General features: G+C 41.5%; 1 protein-coding gene across 4 annotated transcripts; it reads left to right on the plus strand.

Moving 5' to 3' along the window:
- Nucleotides 1-13: 13 nt before the first annotated feature.
- On the plus strand, nucleotides 14-20,570 carry LOC129860606 (melanocyte protein PMEL-like). 4 transcript variants are annotated; one of them, XM_055931182.1, is made up of 19 exons: nucleotides 14-120; nucleotides 3,252-3,453; nucleotides 3,845-3,934; nucleotides 4,127-4,266; nucleotides 4,459-4,631; nucleotides 4,816-4,938; nucleotides 5,765-5,830; nucleotides 5,974-7,067; nucleotides 16,399-16,494; nucleotides 16,675-16,821; nucleotides 17,174-17,308; nucleotides 17,461-17,622; nucleotides 17,785-18,129; nucleotides 18,334-18,561; nucleotides 18,668-18,793; nucleotides 18,904-19,012; nucleotides 19,298-19,503; nucleotides 19,711-19,801; nucleotides 20,095-20,570. In XM_055931182.1, exons 9-19 carry the CDS (start codon nucleotides 16,443-16,445, stop codon nucleotides 20,261-20,263), a joined length of 1,770 nt encoding a protein of 589 aa, XP_055787157.1. In that variant the 5' UTR covers nucleotides 14-120; nucleotides 3,252-3,453; nucleotides 3,845-3,934; nucleotides 4,127-4,266; nucleotides 4,459-4,631; nucleotides 4,816-4,938; nucleotides 5,765-5,830; nucleotides 5,974-7,067; nucleotides 16,399-16,442; the 3' UTR covers nucleotides 20,264-20,570. The 4 variants fall into 4 exon arrangements, with proteins under 4 accessions (XP_055787157.1, XP_055787156.1, XP_055787158.1 ...); XM_055931181.1 differs by having other exon boundaries at nucleotides 3,252-3,442; XM_055931183.1 differs by lacking the exon at nucleotides 3,252-3,453 and having other exon boundaries at nucleotides 27-120.
- The last annotated feature ends 24 nt before the right edge of the window (nucleotides 20,571-20,594 follow it).

The following is a 20,594-nucleotide window of genomic DNA, read 5'->3' on the forward strand; positions in this document are numbered from 1 at the left end:
TTTCAGGTCGGAAAGTCCAAGCTCTAGAGTCCAGAAAGAGGCCTGAGTTCCCGAGTTTGAATTCGGAGTTGGATGACCGTTCAAATATATTTTTTCGCGAGTTCCCAGTTTTTGAACAAGGTACGTATTCTACTGCATTATGACGCATGTATTTTTGATATGTAGTCATGTTCGTAGGCATATTTCTCATTCCTGCCATGCTTTGCATTTAACTATTTTCTGTCAGTCTAATTAAACTTGTTAACAACTGTGAACGTATTTTGTGATTTAAGTTAAAACTGCTATTTCTTACACCAATACTATGAAGTCTGAACCAAAACAGTAGGTGAATCAGGCCACCAAAAATAATTTGTGCATGAGGTCTACTTTGGGCAGAGCAAAATGTTGTGTGCGGGTAGCTAACCAAAAAAGTGCAGCTGAGGTAGTTCAGTGAACTACACTGTTCAAAAAAATAAAGGGAACACTTAAACAACACAATGTAACTCCAAGTCAATCACACTTCTGTGAAATCAAACTGTCCACTTATGAAGCAACACTGATTGACAATAAATTTCACATGCTGTTGTGCAAATGGAATAGACAAAAGGTGGAAATGATAGGCAATTAGCAAGACACCCCCAAAAAAGGAGTGATTCTGCAGGTGGTGACCACAGACCACTTCTCAGTTCCTATGCTTCCTGGCTGATGTTTTGGTCACTTTTGAATGTTGGCGGTGCTCTAGTTCTAGTTGTAGCATGAGACGGAGTCTACAACCCACACAAGTGGCTCAGGTAGTGCAGTTCATCCAGGATGGCACATCAATGCGAGCTGTGGCAAAAAGGTTTGCTGTGTCTGTCAGCGTAGTGTCCAGAGCATGGAGGCGCTACCAGGAGACAGGCCAGTACATCAGGAGACGTGGAGGAGGCCGTAGGAGGGCAACAACCCAGCAGCAGGACCGCTATCTCCGCCTTTGTGCAAGGAGGTGCACTGCCAGCGCCCTGCAAAATGACCTCCAGCAGGCCACAAATGTGCAGTTTGATTTCACAGAAGTGTGATTGACTTGGAGTTACATTGTGTTGTTTAAGTGTTCCCTTTATTTTTTTGAGCAGTGTATTTTTGTGTGATGAGTTGCCCGAGACTTGTGTTAGTTCCCTCAGAGCCTAGGCATTCAGTGCGTTAACACAGTCTTGTGGCATGCTGATAACAGTTCAAGGTCAATTAGTTCACTGCCACTGACACTGCCACACATCAAACAGATCAAGAGATATAAACGTGCCCGTTATAGCGCTGCCCTGAGGTCGATTTGAATGCTCTTGCATATGTTGAGTCTTGACTGTGTTTATAACATGGGGACCAAATGTTGTGACAATATGAATGTCATTAATTGATTTCATATGCATTTATGTGCCAGACCATGCCCATATGAATGTTTATTGGCCAATATCAGCCATTTTGTTTTAGGTACTAGTTTGGAAAATATTGCGTCGAGAGACCTTTGTCCATTGATGCCACGTATCAAGTTCCGTGCAGATAGTTCATTCGGTGCAAGAAGAGTTGCGTTTTAAGTGTTTTCACAAAATTATAAATGGCAGAAAATCCATCATGGCGAACCGTAGGGTTTCCCATAGAGAATTATAGACGCCTCTAGTGGACAAAAGGGTATTTTAGCGGGGGCAGCTTAATTCAGGGCTTCCACCAGGCTTCAGCCATTTTTAAAGTAGTCACCTGGGTGGGAATTCCTCAGTTTTAGCCTCAATGGTGCTGCCCATGCTGTCACAGACGCTATAATATCACAAATATAAACATGACTCCTCTATCTATCTCTATATGGGTCAACTGAGGCAAATAGGTTCCTCACAAGGAACCAATGTACTGAATTTCATGACTAAGTCAAACGTGGTGAGGGGAGTGACCTTTCAAAGTGTTTATTTTCAATCTTCTTATAGCGCCACTATCTGGCCAATCAGTGTAATGTACGAACAAACTTACTAACGGACGGAGACGGATCCACAGATTTCATTGTGGGGAACAATAAAGCAAATTGGAGTGGGTCTGGGATGATGGAGTTGATGTGTGCCATAACCAGCCTTTCAAAGCACTTCATGATTATAGATACAGGGTGCTACAGGGTGGTGATCATTGTGGCAGGTAGCCTTCGAGCTCTTGGAAACGAGAATGAGGGTGGTCAGCTTTTGGACATATGGGGTTTACAGACTGGGAAAAGGAGAGTTTGAAAATCAATATTATACTGCAACATTCTACTTTATCCTGTTTAAATGTACACGGAGTGCACAAAACATTAGGAACATCTTCCTAATATATGAACTCTACAAGGTGTCCCACATGGATGCTGGCCAATGTTGACTCCAATGCTTCCCACAGTTGTGTCAAGTTGGCTGGATGTTCTTTGGGTGGGGGACCATTCTTGATACACACGGGAAACTGTTGAGCGTGAAAAACCCAGCAGCGTTGCACCTGGCACCTACTAGCATACCCAATTCAAAGGCACTTAAATATTTTGTCTTGCCCATTCACCCTCTGAATGGCACACATACACAATCCATGTCTCAAGGCTTAAAAATCCTTCTTTAACCTGTCTTCTCCCCTTCATCTACACTGATTGAAGTGGATTTGACAGGTGACCTCAATAAGGGATAATAGTTTTGACCTGGATTCACCTGGTCAGTCTGTCATGAAAAGAGCAGGTGTTCCTAATGTTTTGTGCACTCCCTCCTTACCTTTTTACCCAGGCAGGTTCTTGACAATGTTGACAAAGGTCTGTTGACAATGCTCTCTTAATTTTGTACCGATTTTTAATTATTTTTTTTTTATTGTCGTCCTCTTACATTCCACTGGCCACTGCAGGAAATCAAACATTTGTAAAAATAGGGTGACCGTGCGCAATTGACAGTGAGCAAAAATAACCATAGACGGGAAGTTGACAGGCTTATTTAATAAGCATAAAAAAAACATGCTTTTCAAAGATTGAATTGCATTGAATCAAATGAATCAGATCCAATGATTTACTGCCCATAGGGCGGGGTGCCGCTAGTAACATATGATGTGGTTAGCTGATATGTAAAATACCTATCCAGGCATTATAAGATCTGGCATGCTTAAGCAACGTCTGAGCAGGCGAACATGACCAAAAGCACAAACAGACTGGTACTCAATCTACTGCCACGGTAGTTCATTGTGCTTCGACCTATGATGACATGTTGGGTGGACTATCACAGGTGAGTTTGTATGAAATTCATCCCTGCTGTTTTTAGGAAAAGGCCTCAGAGCCTAGGAGTCAGATACCTCCCAACCAGGGAAGCAACCTCGTCTACCGAAAGGGAAGCCTCCTCAGATCATGAGAAAGACAAAGCCGTCAGTGAGCAGCAGATTGTCTACAATGACAAGTCTTCCATTCCTACCTGGGGTTGCCTTTACAATGTCAAGAGCCAACCTGGGTAGAAAGGTAAGCCGAAGGTACATTTTAAACAGGGTTGAGTAGAATGTTGCAGTAGCATGGTAGAAGTATGTAGTAGAATGTATATAATTGTTTTACCATTGTTATCCTGATTCCCTCAATTGTATCAGCCTATGTCTGATTTCAACCTAAATGACCCAAACTGTCACGTTATTAGGCCCACGTACAATAGTCTGCATGACCCAAATCTCAATAAATACTACCATCAGAAGGAAAATCATGGCGATTAAGACGCAAAACTTAATTACTGAAGATGACAACGTAAGTTTTTTAAAAGTTAATCTTGTTGTTTCTGACCAGTGTAGGAGGAGACCGTAAACTTAACTGATTGTTAAATTCCAGGAAATAGTATTATAGGAGGATACCTTTTTGATTCTCTCTCTTCTCAAGGTTGTATGCTCATTGAAGGAGTATAACACATACAAACAGTACCTGGATACGGTCAAGACAAACCATGACAAAACCTACAGCAAGAAGATGGTATGTGGGTAGTTTGACTGTTTTCTGAAATTTGTAAAGAGCACATGTTGAGATCACACATGAAGTTGTTTACACGTGAAAATGTGAAACGCTCACTCATCACTCTTATAACAATGTTACTGTAACATGTACTGCATATCTTAGGTTGATAAGTATCTAAACTGTACGAAAATGTCCTTTATCGTATTTCAGAAGGAACAGATGCTGAGAATGGTTCAGTTACATGAAGAAGGCCATATCCCTAAGGATGTTATACTGGAAGATATGAGAGAGTACTTACTGGAAGAAGGAGCTCGGAACATGAAGCATCTGCAGTCAACCATTGGTTCCAGGTAGGCAAGAAGTGCATGTAAATGCACTTTATACAAATGTGAGTGCTGACGCCTAGTGGTAGTAATGACGAACTGCATGTTACTGCATATCATTACGATAGAGACAACAATTCTATAGCTTTATAGTAGAGTTATGCCTACTCTGTGTTAGAAATGTCAAGTACATGACTGATCTGTTGAATGTATTAATAGGGTCAGGGGACACAAAGAGGGCCTGCAAACTGCATTGTATGACCCAGAGAGAGTTTGAGGAGTATTGGGTTTCTAAGGAGCGATCCAGGCTGAAACTCATTCAAAATAATGTAAAGCATGATGTGAACAAGGCCAGGCACCTGAAGGAGGCCAAAGAAAAGCGCAACAGAAAGGTAATGATATCACACACTCTTCATACTTCACAAATTAAACCAAAAAATTAGTGAAGTTTGAATAGGTCAGTAAATTAAGAAATGGTTTTACCTACATTTTTGTAGGTGCTAAGTTGACACATTTGAAGGTATATTTCACTGCTATTGTTTTACTCTGTATATTGTTGTATTATGCTCTTCACAGAAAAGCAGGCCATTCAGATGAGGAAAATGGAAGAGGAATTGAAAAACCTCCAGGAGTTTGAGAGGTTGAGAGAGGCTACTATTAAATCAAATGATCTATTGGAAGAAATATCTGGAAAACCAGGTAAGGATTTTATTTGAATTCATCACACTTACCAGGTTTCCATCCAACCAAGCTTAACCCGGAAACCAGCTGCACAAATGTGTCGGAGGAAACACCGTTCAACTGACGACTGAAATCAGCCTGCAGGTGCCCGGCCTGCCACAAGGATTCGCTAGAGCACGATGAGCCAAGTAAAGCCCCCCCGGCCAAACCCTCCCCCAATCCGGACGACGCTGGGCCAATTGTGCACAGTCCTATGGGACTCCCAGTCACGATCACTTGTGACAAGTTGGCACATTTGATGGGGATCGAATCACAGGTTGTAGTGACGCTGCAGCACTGCGATGCAGTGCCTTCGACCACTGCCCCACTATTTGATGCTCCTATAAATAATCGATGCTTGGCTGCCGTTTGTCAAATTTAAAATATTTTTTCTGTCCATAAAAATCATCTCATGTTGGCTGTACATGCGCTCAAGCAGATAACGCTGTCGACTAGAGCGCCGGTGCCAATACTGGGCACACTCGCTAAATAACTTGACATTATTCTTTGAGAAAACCATCAATAGAGCTAAAAATGCTATGAAAATAACTTATTTTTTTATTCGGTACATGGGAATTTCACCGCAAAAGGTATTTTTACATCACCACGCACAGATATCTGGAACAAGTCAATTTGATGGAAAACATGTCTGGTGGGAAAATGCTCATATTGTTAATATGAAAATCTGTTGCCAATTGGATGGAAACCTAGCTACAGATACCAATATTTAAATCACTATGTGAAATGCAACATACAGTTGAATGTCTTTTGCTGTAATCATCTTTTCATTAATTTTTTATTATAGCTCCTGTCCAGCTCGCTCGCCTAGCTGCTCACACCAAAACTGTGAAGAAAACAGTTTCTCTGTCAGGTAAGTCAGTTTCACCACTAAGTAATCATAATTGAATTATGAAGGATATTTCTGAGTTTTGTTTGGTGCCTGCATATTGGCATGTTCATAGCAAAGTGAATGCTAAATTACTTCCAATTTAGTATTGTGTGTGTTTGTAATAGGGAACTCATCTAAGGATTAGCCACCCATGATACAGAGGAGACCATGCCAGGATCTTCTGTCTCCACTGCCTTGCAGGTCCAAACCAAGTGTTGAGAAAGACAGCAGGTACAGGATGTGGCACCTGACTCTCACACAGTAACAAAGAGAGAACTAGTATCTGCTGCATCTGACGGTTCCCTGAAACCTAGATCCAAGGCTCCCGTGGTTCCCAAGGCCTGCCAGAGCGAGCAAGGAGTTCCCTCAACAAGAAAAAAGGCCAGGAAAAACAGAAGAAAGGAGAGGAAGGGTCTGCAAGCATCTGTTTTGAGGATCTCCAATCCATCGAGAGATGAGGCATCACAGACAGAGCAAAGCTAAAATCTGTCACCCTTGACCACTTGGGCTCCAAGCCTGTCATGAAGCAGCTGGCGGAGTCGGATCAGTGATGAGGTCAAAATGATGATTCCAGGGTCTAAGCCAGCGGCATGAAGGGTTCGGCGTGCCAGAGTCGCTTATGACGTGTTGAAGTGTGTCTCTCGAGCGGGCAATCTTTGCAACGAACCTGCCTGCAGTCTCCGCGGGGGAAACCCAATCAAACCCAACGCTAAAGCAAATAATCTAGAACCAGAGGAGCGGATGGCCAACGGATAAGACTTGAACCTCTACTTCAAAACATTGATCACTGACGTTCTGGAGGAACTTAAGGAGCAATACTGAAGAAGTTGTTTCAAGGCCAATTCTCATTGGTGAAGAAAGCCCACGCAGCCACCATAAGCGCTTCTCTTCCTAACCTGTATGGACTCGTTATGGACCACTTCAGTACAGAACCCTTCAAAGACAGACTGACCCAATATGCCTGAATTTTGAATGTTTAATCTTCAAATGGATGATTACTTTGAGAGGAAAATGCTAGACAAATTGCTGAAGGACATATCCTGAAAGTGTGCAGGACAGAGCTCCCGCACCTTGGCTGAAGACGCTACAGATGAAGAAGAGTTCTCCTGACGGGAGTCTGCTGCAGCACAGCTGATTCCCGAAAGTTTTCCAGGAAGTCAAGACAAAGTTTGTTGACAAGATCAAGAAGAGACTTCTCTTGGGAGAGCCAGCTCCAAAGGTAAGCCTATATATTTATGTTGTAAATACTGTGTAATGTTGTATTCAACATTTGTCTGCTGTGTGATGCTTTTTCATTTATATTTGATTGATGATGATGTATTTGTTTGTATTGGTGGTGATTAAATTGATTTGTTGATTTGATTGTTTATCGTGTTGTACATACTTTAGAAGCATTTATTTATTTATTTATTTCACCTTTATTTAACCAGGTAAGCTAGTTGAGAACAAGTTCTCATTTACAACTACGACCTGGCCAAGATAAAGCAAAGCAGTGCGACACAAACAACAACACAGAGTTACACATGGATTAAACAAGCGTACGGTCAATAAAAAAATTTAAAGTCTATATACAGTGTGTGCAAATGGCGTGAGGAGGTAAGGCAATAAATAGGCCATAGTAGCAAAGTAATTACAATTTAGCAAATTAACACTGGAGTGATAGATGTGCAGATGGTGATGTTTATGTTGAAAAGTTTATCCAAAAAACTGAGCAAAAACCAGGCCTGTCAGCTGACTGAGAATGCCATTTCACTCACCCCCCTACTGGAGTCAGATGTGAACCTGCTCGGCGCAGAGATAATGTTGTCTGTTCGTGAGGAAGTTGAGGTAATGCAGTGCGAATTCGCTGTACACCTGGCTGTGCTGTCGTCTGACGATGAGATGCCCAGCACTTTGCCTCAGAGTAGGATGACACCCCATGCCAATTCACCAATGGACTCAACTGCCTCCACGACCTCTCCTGACAGCGAGAGTGATAACTGAATAGGGACTTGCATGATAGAAGCATTTGCTAAGATTATTTTAAATTGCTTGACCTATTAAAGAATACATTTTTTTTTTTTAAAGATCTTTGAAATACAATAAAAACCTAAGCATTTACAGTCTAGTTTTTCTTAGATGTGAGGGTTAAATTAGGAATGATAAATCGAAAGTTAAGAGATCAATTTAAATAGCTTTGCTCTGAATAGTGACATTGTTCAAAAAGGAGTTTGAACAGTCTCACAATTTGACCATAAAATATTTAACAAAAAACGTAACACTGTTAGTTATAGTTTCAAATAGAGGGGAGGACAAATCCGGATTAATTTAAATCACAAGCGCCCCAGTAATCCTTATTAACTTTAAATTCCTACCATATTTCCTGCCTGTAAGCAGTTTCTCTTAGCAGCATTGTATGACTTATTGTTCTGTTGACCCAGAAACTATTCACTAATTAGTACAACTTATTCTATATTCCTGTGTTATACCTAATTAGACCTACAATACCAGTCAAAAGTTTGAACACACCTACTCATTCAAGGGTTTTTCTTTATTTTTACTATTTTCTACATTGTAGAATAATAGTGAAGATATCAAAACCACTAAATCATACATATGAAATCATGCAGTAACTAATAAAGTGTTAAACAAATCAAAATATATTTTATATTTCAGATTCTTCAAAGTAGCCACCCTTTGCCTTGATGACAGCTTTGCACACTCTTGGCATTCTCTTAACCAGCTTCATGAGATAGTCACCTGGAATACATTTCAATTAACAGGTGTGCCCTGTTAAAAAATTCCATAAATTAACTTTTATTTCTTAAAACCTGTTAAGGATCTGACCCTTTAAAAAAAAAAATCGAACTGCCTGTAGCTCAGGACCTGAAACAAGGATATGCATACTCTAGATTCCATTTGAAAGGAAACACTTTGAAGTTTGTGGAAATATGAAGTTAATGTAGGAGAATATGGACTGCACTAGCATCGAATAGTCCCCGCGATATGCAACTTTCAGGAACCAAAAAGCCAGGAACCAATACACGCAGTCAGTCAGGAAAGCAAAGGCTAGCTTTTTCAAACAGAAATTTGCATCCTGTAGCTCTAACTCCAAAAAGTTTTGGGACACTAAAGTCCATGGTGAATAAGAGCACCTCCTCCCAGCTGCCCACTGCACTGAGGCTAGGTAACACTGTCATCACCGATAAATCCACGATAATCGAGAATTTCAATAAACATTTCTCTACGCTGGCCATGCTTTCCTCCTGGCTACTCCAACACCAGCCAACAGCTCCGCACACCCCGCAGCTACTTGCCCAAGCCTCCCCAGCTTCACCCAAATCCAGATAGCAGATGTTCTGAAAGAGCTGCAAAACCTGGACCCATACAAATCAGCTGGGCTAGACAATCTGGATCCTCTCTTTCTAAAATTATCCGCCGCCATTGTTACAACCCCTATTACCAGTCTGTTCAACCTTTCTTTCGTATTGTCCGAGATCCCTAAAGATTGGAAAGCTGCCACGGTCATCCCCCTCTTCAAAGGGGGTGACACTCTAGACCCAAACTGTTATAGACCTACAGTGGGGCAAAAAAGTATTTAGTCAGCCACCAATTGTTCAAGTTCTCCCACTTAAAAAGATGAGAGAGGCCTGTAATTTTCATCATAGGTACACTTCAACTATGACAGACAAAATGAGAAAAAAAATCCAGAAAATCACATTGTAGGATTTTTAATGAATTTAATTGCAAATTATGGTGGAAAATAAGTATTTGGTCACCTACAAACAAGCAAGATTTCTGGCTCTCACAGACCTGTAACTTCTTCTTTAAGAGGGTCCTCTGTCCTCCACTCGTTACCTGTATTAATGGCACCTGTTTGAACTTGTTATCAGTATAAAAGACACCTGTCCACAACCTCAAACATTCACACTCCAAACTCCACTATGGCCAAGACCAAAGAGCTGTCAAAGGACACCAGAAACAAAATTGTAGACCTGCACCAGGCTGGGAAGACTGAATCTGCAATAGGTAAGCAGCTTGGTTTGAAGAAATCAACTGTGGGAGCAATTATTAGGAAATGGAAGACATACAAGATAATTTCCCTCGATCTGGGGCTCCACGCAAGATCTCACCCCGTGGGGTCAAAATGATCACAAGAACGGTGAGCAAAAATCCCAGAACCACACGGGGGGACCTAGTGAATGACCTGCAGAGAGCTGGGACCAAAGTAACAAAGCCTACCATCAGCAAGGGCATTGAAGATGAAACGTGGCTGGGTCTTTCAGCATGACAATGATCCCAAGCACACCACCCGGGCAACGAAGGAGTGGCTTCGTAAGAAGCATTTCAAGGTCCTGGAGTGGCCTAGCCAGTCTCCAGATCTCAACCCCATAGAAAATCTTTGGAGGGAGTTGAAAGTCCGTGTTGCCCAGCAACAGCCCCAAAACATCACTGAGATCTGCATGGAGGAATGGGCCAAAATACCAGCAACAGTGTGTGAAAACCCTTGTGAAGACTTACAGAAAACGTTTGACCTCTGTCATTGCCAACAAAGGGTATATAACAAAGTATTGAGATAAACTTTTGTTATTGACCAAATACTTATTTTCCACCATAATTTGCAAATAAATTCATTAAAAATCCTACAATGTGATTTTCTGGATTTTTTTTCTCATTTTGTCTGTCATAGTTGAAGTGTACCCATGATGAAAATTACAGGCCTCTCATCTTTTTAAGTGGGACAACTTGCACAATTGGTGGCTGACTAAATACTTTTTTTGCCCCACTGTATATCCATCCTGCCCTGCCTTTCTAAAGTCTTCGAAAGCCAAGTTAATAAACAGATCACTGACCATTTCGATTCCCACCGTACCTTCTCCGCTGTGCAATCCGGTTTTCGAGCTGGACCTCAGCCACGCTCAAGGTGTCATAACCGCCATCGATAAAATAAAGTACTGTGCAGCCGTCTTCATAGACCTGGCCAAGGCTTTCAACTCTGTCAATCACCGTATTCTTATCGGCAGACTCAGCAGCCTGGTTTCTCAAATGACTGCCTCACCTGGTTCACCAACTACTTCTCAGACAGAGTTCAGTGTGTTATTGTCTGTTGTCTGGACTTCTGGCAGTCTCTATGGGGGTATCACAGGGTTCATTTTTTGGGCCGACTCTTTTCTCTGTATATATCAACAATGTTGCTCTTGCTGCGGGTGATTCCCTGATCCACCTCTACGCAGACGACACCATTCTGTATACATCTGGCCCTTCTTTGGACACTGTGTTAACTAACCTCCAAACGAGCTCCAATGCCATACAACACTCCTTCCGTGGCCTCCAACTGCTCTTAAACGCTAGTAAAACCAAATGCATGCTTTTCAACCGTTTGCTGCCCGCACCCGCCCGCCCGACAAGCATCACTACTCTGGACGGTTTTGACTTAGAATATGTGGACAACTACAAATACCTAGGTGTCTGGCTAGACTGTGAACTCTCCTTCCAGACTCACATTAAGCATCTCTAATCCAAAATTACATCTAGAATCAGCTTCCTATTTTGCAACAAAGCCTCCTTCACTCACGCCGCCAAACATACCCTCGTAAAACGGACTATCCTACCGATCCTCGACTTCGGCGATGTAATTTCCAAAATAGCCTCCAACACTCTACTCAGCAAACTGGATGCAGTTTATGACAGTGCCATCCGTTTTGTCATCAAAGCCCCATATACCACCCACCACTGCGACCTGTATGCTCTCGTCGGCTGGCCCTCGCTACATATTCATCGCCAGACCCACTGGTTCCAGGTCATCTAAGTCTTTGCTAGGTAAAGCTCTTCCTTATCTCAGCTCACTGGTCACCATAGCAACACCCACCCGTAGCATGCGCTCCAGCAGATATATCTCACTGGTCATCCCCAAGGCCAACATCTCCTTTGGCCGCCTTTCCTTCAAGTTCTCTGCTGCCATTGACTGGAACAAATTGCGGAAGTTGGAGACATATCTCCCTCACTAACTTTCAACATCAGCTAACTGATCGCTGCAGCTGTACACAGCCCACCTGTAAATAGCCCATCCAATCTACCTACCTCATCCCCATACTGTTTTTATTTACTTTTTTGCTCTTTTGCACACCAGTATTTCTACTTGCACATCTTTCACTCCAGTTTTAAATTGCTCAATTTTAATTACTTCGCCACTACGGCCTATTTATTGCCTTACCTCCTCACGCCATTTGCACACACTGTATATAGACTTTTTTTTCTTTGTTTGTTCCATGTGTAACTCTGTGTTGTTTGTGTCACACTGCTTTGCTTTATCTTGGCCATGTCGCAATTGTAAATGGCCTACCTGGTGAAATAAAAAATATAACACATTAGATCTGGTAAAAGATCGTACTTAAAGAAAAATGCATGTTTTTTTGTAAGTATTTTTTTTGTACCATCATCTTTGACATGCAAGAGAAAGGCCATAATGTATTATTCCAGCCCAGGATTTTGGCCACTAGATGGCAGCAGTGTATATGCAACGTTTTAGACTGATCCAATGAACCATTGCATCTGTTTAAAATGTTGTATCAAGACTGCCCAAATGTGCCTAATTGGTTTATTAATACATTTTCAAGTTGATAATTGTGCAACTCCTTAAACAATTTCATGGTATTATTTTACTGTAATAGCTACTGTAAATTGGACAGTGCTGTTAGATTAACAAGAATTTAAGCTTTCTGCCCATATCAGATATGTCTATGTCCTGGGAAATGTTTTTGTTACTGACAACCTCATGCTAATCACATTAGCCTACGTTAGCTCAACCGTTCCGCGGGGGGGGCACCGATCCCAATGAGCGTATTAATGCATTTGAGCCAATCAGTTTGTGACATGGTAGGGGTGGTATACAGAAGATAGCCCTATTTGGTAAAATGTCAGTCCATCATTACTTTAAGACAAGAAGGTCAGTCAATACGGAAAATGTCAAGAACTTTAAGTTTCTTCAACTGAAGTTGCAAAAACCATCAAGCGCTGTGATGAAACTGGTTCTCATGAGGACCGCCACAGGAAAAGAAGACCCAGAGTTACCTTTGCTGCACAGGAAAAGTTCATTAGAGTTACCAGCCTCAGAAATTGCAGCCCAAATAAATGCTTCACAGAGTTCAAGTAACAGACACATTTCAACATCAACTGTTCAGAGGAGACTGCGTGAATCAGGCCTTCATGGTTGAATTGCTGCAAAGAAACCACTACTAAAGACACCAATAATAAGAGACTTGCTTGGGCCAAGGAACACGAGCAATGGACATTAGACCGGTGGAAATCTTTCCTTTGGTCTGCAGTCCAAATTTGAGATTTTTGGTTTCTGACCGCTGTGTCTTTGTGAGACGCAGAGTAGGTGAATGGATGCTCTCTGCATGTGTGGTTCCCACTGTGAAGCATGGAGGAGGTGTGGAGGTGCTTTGCTGGTAACACTGTCTGTGATTTATTTAGAATTCAAGTCACACTTAACCAGCATGGCTACCACAGTAGCGATATGCCATCCCATCTTGTTTGCTCTTAGTGGGACTATAATTTGTTTTTAAACAGGACAATGAGCCAAAACACAGCTCCGGGCTGTGTAAGGGCTATTTGACCAAGCAGAGTGGTGGAGTGCTGCAAAAGATGACCTGTCCTCCACAATCACCCGTCCTCAACCCAATTGAGATGGTTTTGGATGAGTTCCACAGCAGAGTGAATGAAAAGCAGCTGACAAGTGCTCAGCATATGTGGGAACTCCTTCAAGACTGTTGGAAAAGCATTCCTCATGAAGCTGGTTGAGAGAATGCCAATAGTGGGCAAAGCTAATATCAAGGCAAAGGTTGGCTACTTTGAAGAATCTCAATTTTGATTTGTCAAAGTTTATTTTGGTTACTACATTATTCCATATATGTTATTTCATAGTTTTGATGTCTTCACTATTATTCTACAATGTAGAAAATAGTAAAAATAAAGAAAAACCCTTGAATGGGTAGGTGTGTCCAAACTTTTGACTGTTACTGTATATCTCATCAAGTGTTCTTACTACTGTTATGTGTGATAAGATTTCATCATTATTGCTCAGATTATTAGACTATTTTAATACTGAATATCCTCATTGGAATAGAGCTGAAAGTATTTGAGGGTAAATCTCTTAATTAAGTCATTGGGGACAGTAGTCTTTGGGATGGAGTCCAGATTGGCCTCAATGCAATGGGTCCGGTGGTATTTTAAGATGGGAGCACATAAGTTTTCACATGTAGTTACCCAAATTTAATGAAAGTTTGAAACATTCTCGCTACTCCAGCAATTTCAATAATAATAATAATTTATTACTTTTGTAAAGCTCTTCATTATACAGTAGCCTATAAGAAGTGCATATCTACTGTACATACCATAGTATTGGCCCATATTTACTATCACAATTCATTCACAAGGCAGCATGAACCTTTGATATCCTAACCTAAGACTAACAGAGCCCCACAGCCTTGGGAATGTAGACTGATGATTTCACAAGTTCTTGCACTCATCCATAATCTATCACAGTAACAAATACTATATGAATCTAAATGGACTTATACTGTATGTAAGTATGTGTAGGTAATGGTGAGTGTCATACTTGAGTAAAAGTAAAGATACGTTAATAGAAAATGACTTTTAAGTGAAAGTCATCCAGTAAAATACTACTGCAGTAAAAGTATTTGGTTTGAAATATACTTAAGGATCAAAAGTAAATGTAATTGCTAAAATATACTTTATCAAAAGTAAAAGTATAAATCATTTCAAATTCCTTTATTAAGCAAACCAGATGGCACAATTTTAAATTTTTCCGGATAGTGAAGGGCAAGCTCCAACACCCATTTACAAACGAAGCAGGTGTTTAGTCCACTAGTTCAGAGGCAGTATGGATGACCATGGATTTTCTCTTGACAAGTGTGTGAATTAGACAATGTTCCTGTCCTTCTAAGCATTCAAAATGTAACGAATACTTTTGGGTGTCAGGGAAAATGAATTGAGTAAAAAGTACATTATTTTCTTTAGAAATATAGTGAAGTAAAAGTTGACAAATATAAATAGTAAAGTACAGATACCCAAAAAAATGACTCAAGTAAAAAATACTTGAAAGTACTACTTAATACTTTACACCACTGCCTTTGGGGAGGTGGGACCACAGTTTCAGTGTGGTAGGAGGGGTTTAGTACTACTGCTGTGAGGCCAGAGATTAAATAATTTATAAAGCCAGGAATCACAATGGTCTGGTGAGTTTGTTCTGACCTGCATTGGAGGAGAAGAAAAGGGATAATCCATATTAAATGTGGAAAGGAAGCGTGCACACTTAGAATGAAGACGGGGACAGTCCTTGCAGTGTTGTTGCTGGCACTGTTTTCATCTGCTGCAGCAAGTAAGTACAGATGTAGATCTTAATTTAAGCCAGTTTACTACAGCATGAAAATTATCCTGCAGCAACAGGAAATGTGAATTATTGTGTGTATTATAATTAATGGACAAGTTTGTAGGGGTTGATACATTTTTCTTGAGGGAAAGGGAGAATCAAGTCTAATATTTCAAAGTGGAAATTACGAACTTCAAACGCCTTTTTAAACCTAAAATACACTACAAGTTTTACATTTCCTGTAAAACATTGTTTTAGCCACTCTTATGACAGTGGCTCCTCAGTGCAGCACTATGTGCATGACAAAGGGTCAGTTTCCCAGACACAGATTAAGCCTAATCCTGGACTAAAACCCTTTCAATGATTATTATCCATTTTATTCTCCAAATGCTTTGCAAACATTGCACAAATATCAATTAGTTCTGTTGTCATCATTGATTTTATGGGGAAGCATCATTGCAGTAATAGGGCCTCTAGGAAGATTCAATGCACTAACCTTCAACATTGTGCAAGTCGCATGAGATTTTAAATAAATAGTTCAAAAGCACAAGAGAGAAGGGTCTCCTTCGTCACCAATCGGTAGTTTGCATTAATTCCAAACAATATAGAGAGTATCAGTCAGCAGCTGTAAATTTTTGATTTTACAGTAAGATGTTCCGATGGTGGGATCATTGCACATTACAGTAGCCTATTCTAACAATCATACCCTTGAGAATCATTTTACAGTCTCCCCCAACTGGGATATCTGTATTTTGTGATTTTGGCTATAGGGTGCCGTGTATGGATGACCGGACTTCAATCTAACTCAGGTTTAGCATTTTGATTTGTCTTTTTTGGGGGGGATTATTGGTTCAAATGAAAAAAATTATGCATTTATGAAAATAGTCTGTGCTTATCAGTGCAATTAAATATAAATAGTTTGACCTCTTTGGTCCTTATGTCAAAGACAATCCTCTCCCTTAGCCCTAATCTGTAGTAAAGTTATGGTACACACTCAGCTGACAGTCACATGAATAGGATTGAGGGGGATTGTACAGCTTTTGGGATAAGCAGTCACCTAGGTCAGAGCTGAGCCCCCTCTGGTTGCAACCGAAAGTGTGACCATCTCCTGCCTTTTCAACTCTAATGAGCTGACTGTGCATGCTTGCTTATGTCATTTCTATGATTTATATTCCAGAGCCCAAAAGTCGCTTCACACGATATCCATCATGGAATACGAAAATGTATCCGGTGTGGAAAGATGAAGACCCTCGCTACAAAGACTCTTGGAAAGGTATACACAATTTTCCTCTGTCTCAACACAATGTAAATACACTGATGGTTAAATAACATTTTCATCTTATTTATCAGGAATATCTCTGTGGACAAAAGGGTTTAAGTAAAGTAAGAAAATTATCTCTGTGAAATAGTATACTTATGATATTCAATTCAAAGTGTACATTCCTCTCAACAGGTGGCAAGGTAAAGTTCATTGTGGGTAATGACGCACCGACCCTGACTGCAGCCAAGGTGACCTTTACCATCGAGCTGCAGTTCCCACACAACCAGAAGGTCATGCCCGACGGAGAGGTGGTGTGGGCCGAGAACTTTACCGTCAATGGTAAGTCCTCGAGGACTGACTGGGTTTTGATGACCTCATCCCTAGGCTTATTGGTAGGAAGAGTCTTGTGAACAAGATTAGAGTTTTGGCTATATGAGGGGCTTTTGTCACTTATACAGTAATCTTGGTGCCCAGAGCCAAATCTTGCATGAGTGCTGGCTTCTGGACAGCTATTGTTCATTAATAATGCATGACAGTCTACAATATCTGTATTGTTCTTTCCCTTTGGAAACTACAGTGCCAAGTTACTGTGCAAAAATTACATTTTGAGGTTAGATACTGCATATTCATAGTACATACTCCTCTGTCTAAAGACAAAGCGGAAACCAACACGCGCTCTGTTTTCCTCTAGGAACACACTACCATCAGTCTGAGCCAGTGTATCCTGCACAGAACGCGGAGTGGAACGGAGTCTTTCCCGACGGCACACCTTTCAGGAAGGGTGGTGACAAACCCCCTCCGTATGTGTTTGTATGGAAGACATGGGGTAAGTACAGCTGCAAGCACTCATCTATTAGGCCTACAGTATTCATGTTAACGTGTTTTACTTTGTCTTGTAGGAATGTTATAAACCTTTAAAAACCATGTAATAACACTGTTATAAGCATGCAAAGCTATTTCCTTTGCTTTGCCTCACAGGTCAGTACTGGCAGGTGTCTGATGGCCCCTCCTCCTCTCTCACCATCGGGACAGACAATGTCCCTCTGGGTTCCTACATAGTGGACATTGTCATTTACCATTACCGCAGCCACGAGAAGTTCATCCCTCTGGGATACGCCTCCACACAGTTCTCCATCACTGGTTAGTAGAATGAATGAGTGAACAAATTGAATGACTTAATGAGTGAATGAATGAACACATTTTAGTACTATTTTAAAATGCATATGTTTATTCAATCTACGTAGAAAACAACAATACTTGCTACTAGAAGATACTTGAGGGTATTTATTTCTGTGTCTCTAGATCAAATCCCCTTTGCCGTCTCGATGAGCCAAGTGAACGACGTCAACGAGGCAGACCTGAGCTTCGTCCAGAACAGAGCAATAGCCTTCACCATCAGTCTCCACGATCCCAGCGAGTACCTGAGTGACGCTGACATCACATACAACTGGGACTTTGGTGACAGCAGCGGAGCTCTCATCTCCAGAGAGCTGACTGTCACCCATACCTACATAGTGGCTGGCGGCTTCAAGCCTCAGGTGGTTGTACAGGCCGTTATCCCTGATAAAGCATGTGCCACACCAGCTGGTGTTATCCCCACTGGTAGCACTGTCACTATTGGGCCTGCAAACCTGGCAGGCACGACAGGTAATTCTCATCTTGAAACGCTGTAGTCCAGAAGTGAATGTCAAAAGGCTTTACTTGGGTTTTCCTTGCATCCTTAGTCTCGTCAAGGAGAGAGGACGTGATGAATTGTGGGGAAACACTTTTGACATTCACCCAATGCGTAGTAGGCTATGCCAGAATTGACCAAGAAAATAGGAAATTGAATGGTCATGTTTCTCTCCCCAGTGAGAGCTCCTGCTGCGGCTGCGTCGGCTGCTCCAGTAACAGCGGCCACACAGGGAGCTACAGTAAATGTAGGCCCCTCAGTCCCCGCTGAGACTGACACACAGGAGGACACGACTGAGGTGGGAGCCTCCACCGCTCAGCACACAAAGACACCTTCTCCAGTCAACCCTGACACCTCAACTGTCTCCGCTGGTTCAACAACAGTTGCTTCTGAAGTAGAGCCAGCAGGTGTGTTCAAAACACCTAGGTAACATGTTAATTTATGAATGAAGGGAATTAATTGTATGTCTAAGGTGCTTTAAATAGTTGGATTGTCACTTTTCTCCTGATACAGGGGAGGCCGCTACGGCACAAGTTCCCGTGGTGATAGTTGTGAAGCGTGAAGCAGGTGAAAAACCCAAGGATGATGACTGTGTGATCTATCGCTATGGGTCCTTCTGCGCTGGCATTGACATTGTTGGTGAGTCAACTGTCTAAAGGACATCTAAATCTCCATGTTGTGGTTTCCTAATATTGGATTTGATTAACATTGAGGATTATTACATCCCGTCTTTATGTCTTTGTCTTCAGAGGGCATTGAGAGTTTGAAGATTGTGCAAGTGGACAATGCTCTGATCAAGACTGATGAATTTGAGGTTGAACGAAATGTAGTGGATCTAACTGTCACCTGCCATGGGAGGTGAGTATTCCTGCACCAAAGCAATTAAAGGGAGACTGTCTCAAAGAATCAAACCAGTCATTATTTCCCTAAGCAGAATCATGGTCCACAGACAAATCAATAAGGAATACAGGCCTATATCCCACCAGTTAAACACCAGGGCTAGTTTCATTTCCCCAGATTAATCCTAGTCCTGGATTAAAAAATATATATATTGTATTTTAGTCCAAGATTAGTCTGGGTCAGGGAAACCGGCTTCTATTGTTGCACTGAGCGTTTCTGACCCTGTGTTTGTTTTCCACCAAGCCTTCCCACAGAGGTGTGTATGGTGGTGTCGGATGCAGACTGTCTGATGCCAGTCCACACCATGTGTAACACAGTGTCGCCCTCTTCTGAGTGCCAGCTGGTACTGCGTCACTTTTTCAATGACTCTGGCATCTTCTGCATCAATGTGTCCATGACCAATGATGTCAGTCTGGCAGTCACCAGCGCCAAAGTTAGCGTGACCATGGGTATGTACTGTAACATGTCTGCTCTTCACATCTCTGTATGGTGAATATGTTGGGTGGCAGCCCCACTCAAGTCTCATACCTGGGTCCCAGGGACAATCAGTCCAAAAGCTTCCAGTACAACAATTATTGTTTAAAAAAGTATTGATATATTTGAATATGTTGTTATATGAAGTTGTTTTACATACATTATTGTCTGTGCTCTGGCAGGTTCCGGTCTGTCCTCAGTGGACACTGTAGCCATGGTGATGGGGGTCCTGATCATTGCTCTGGTCACTGGATCCGTAGCCTACACTTACAAGTGAGTCACATCAACATTGGTCTACACTTGTCACACCTTTCTGAAGGGTTCCTTATCACCACAAACTATAACCTGTACCGCTTGCTTTGAGACATGACCCTTATGGTGTCTGTTTAAACTACAGCCAGTCTCAGGGCAACTGTATGCGTCATATTGTACCATTGATAATACCTTTCTAATGACCTTTTTTATCCTTTATTTCACCAGGGGAGACACGTTAAGATTCACACATTTTTGTCAAGTGAGCCTAGTAAAAAAATCATGTAATTTAATGTTCTCTTTTTGTTCCACAGACGGTTCAAATCCTACCGTCCTCTGAAGGAGGAATCTGTGGTTGGCTCCTCCTCCCAGAGCGCTGAGAGCAGTCCTGGTTGGAGCTCTGGACCTCTGCTGTTTTGGAACCTTCTGAGTCGACAGGCTCCTGTAGAGAACAGCCCACTGCTCGATGACAGGCTTGTGTGAATGGACAACAACAATCCATTCAACTGTCAAATACACACAAAATAACAGCCAAGAAACATTTTATTTGCACATATAGTCATCTGACATGTTTTGTTTTTTGTTATATACTTTTTATACATTTATTTTTGAACTGTGTGTAATTTGGCTTATTTCCCTCAAACTAAACATTTTTAAAGAGCATATGTATTGTAAGACCAACATTGATTTAACATTTTTATACTGGAGGTTGGACCAGTGAATATTAGTGGAAACTACTGTGAAGTTATACATTTTAATATCTTTCCCCCATTAAAATCCCCCAAAACTGCACTATTGTCTTTCTATTTGTCAA

Source organism: Salvelinus fontinalis, chromosome 8, assembly GCF_029448725.1.
Source record: "Salvelinus fontinalis isolate EN_2023a chromosome 8, ASM2944872v1, whole genome shotgun sequence".
In the NCBI taxonomy this organism is placed as follows: Eukaryota; Metazoa; Chordata; class Actinopteri; order Salmoniformes; family Salmonidae; genus Salvelinus; species Salvelinus fontinalis.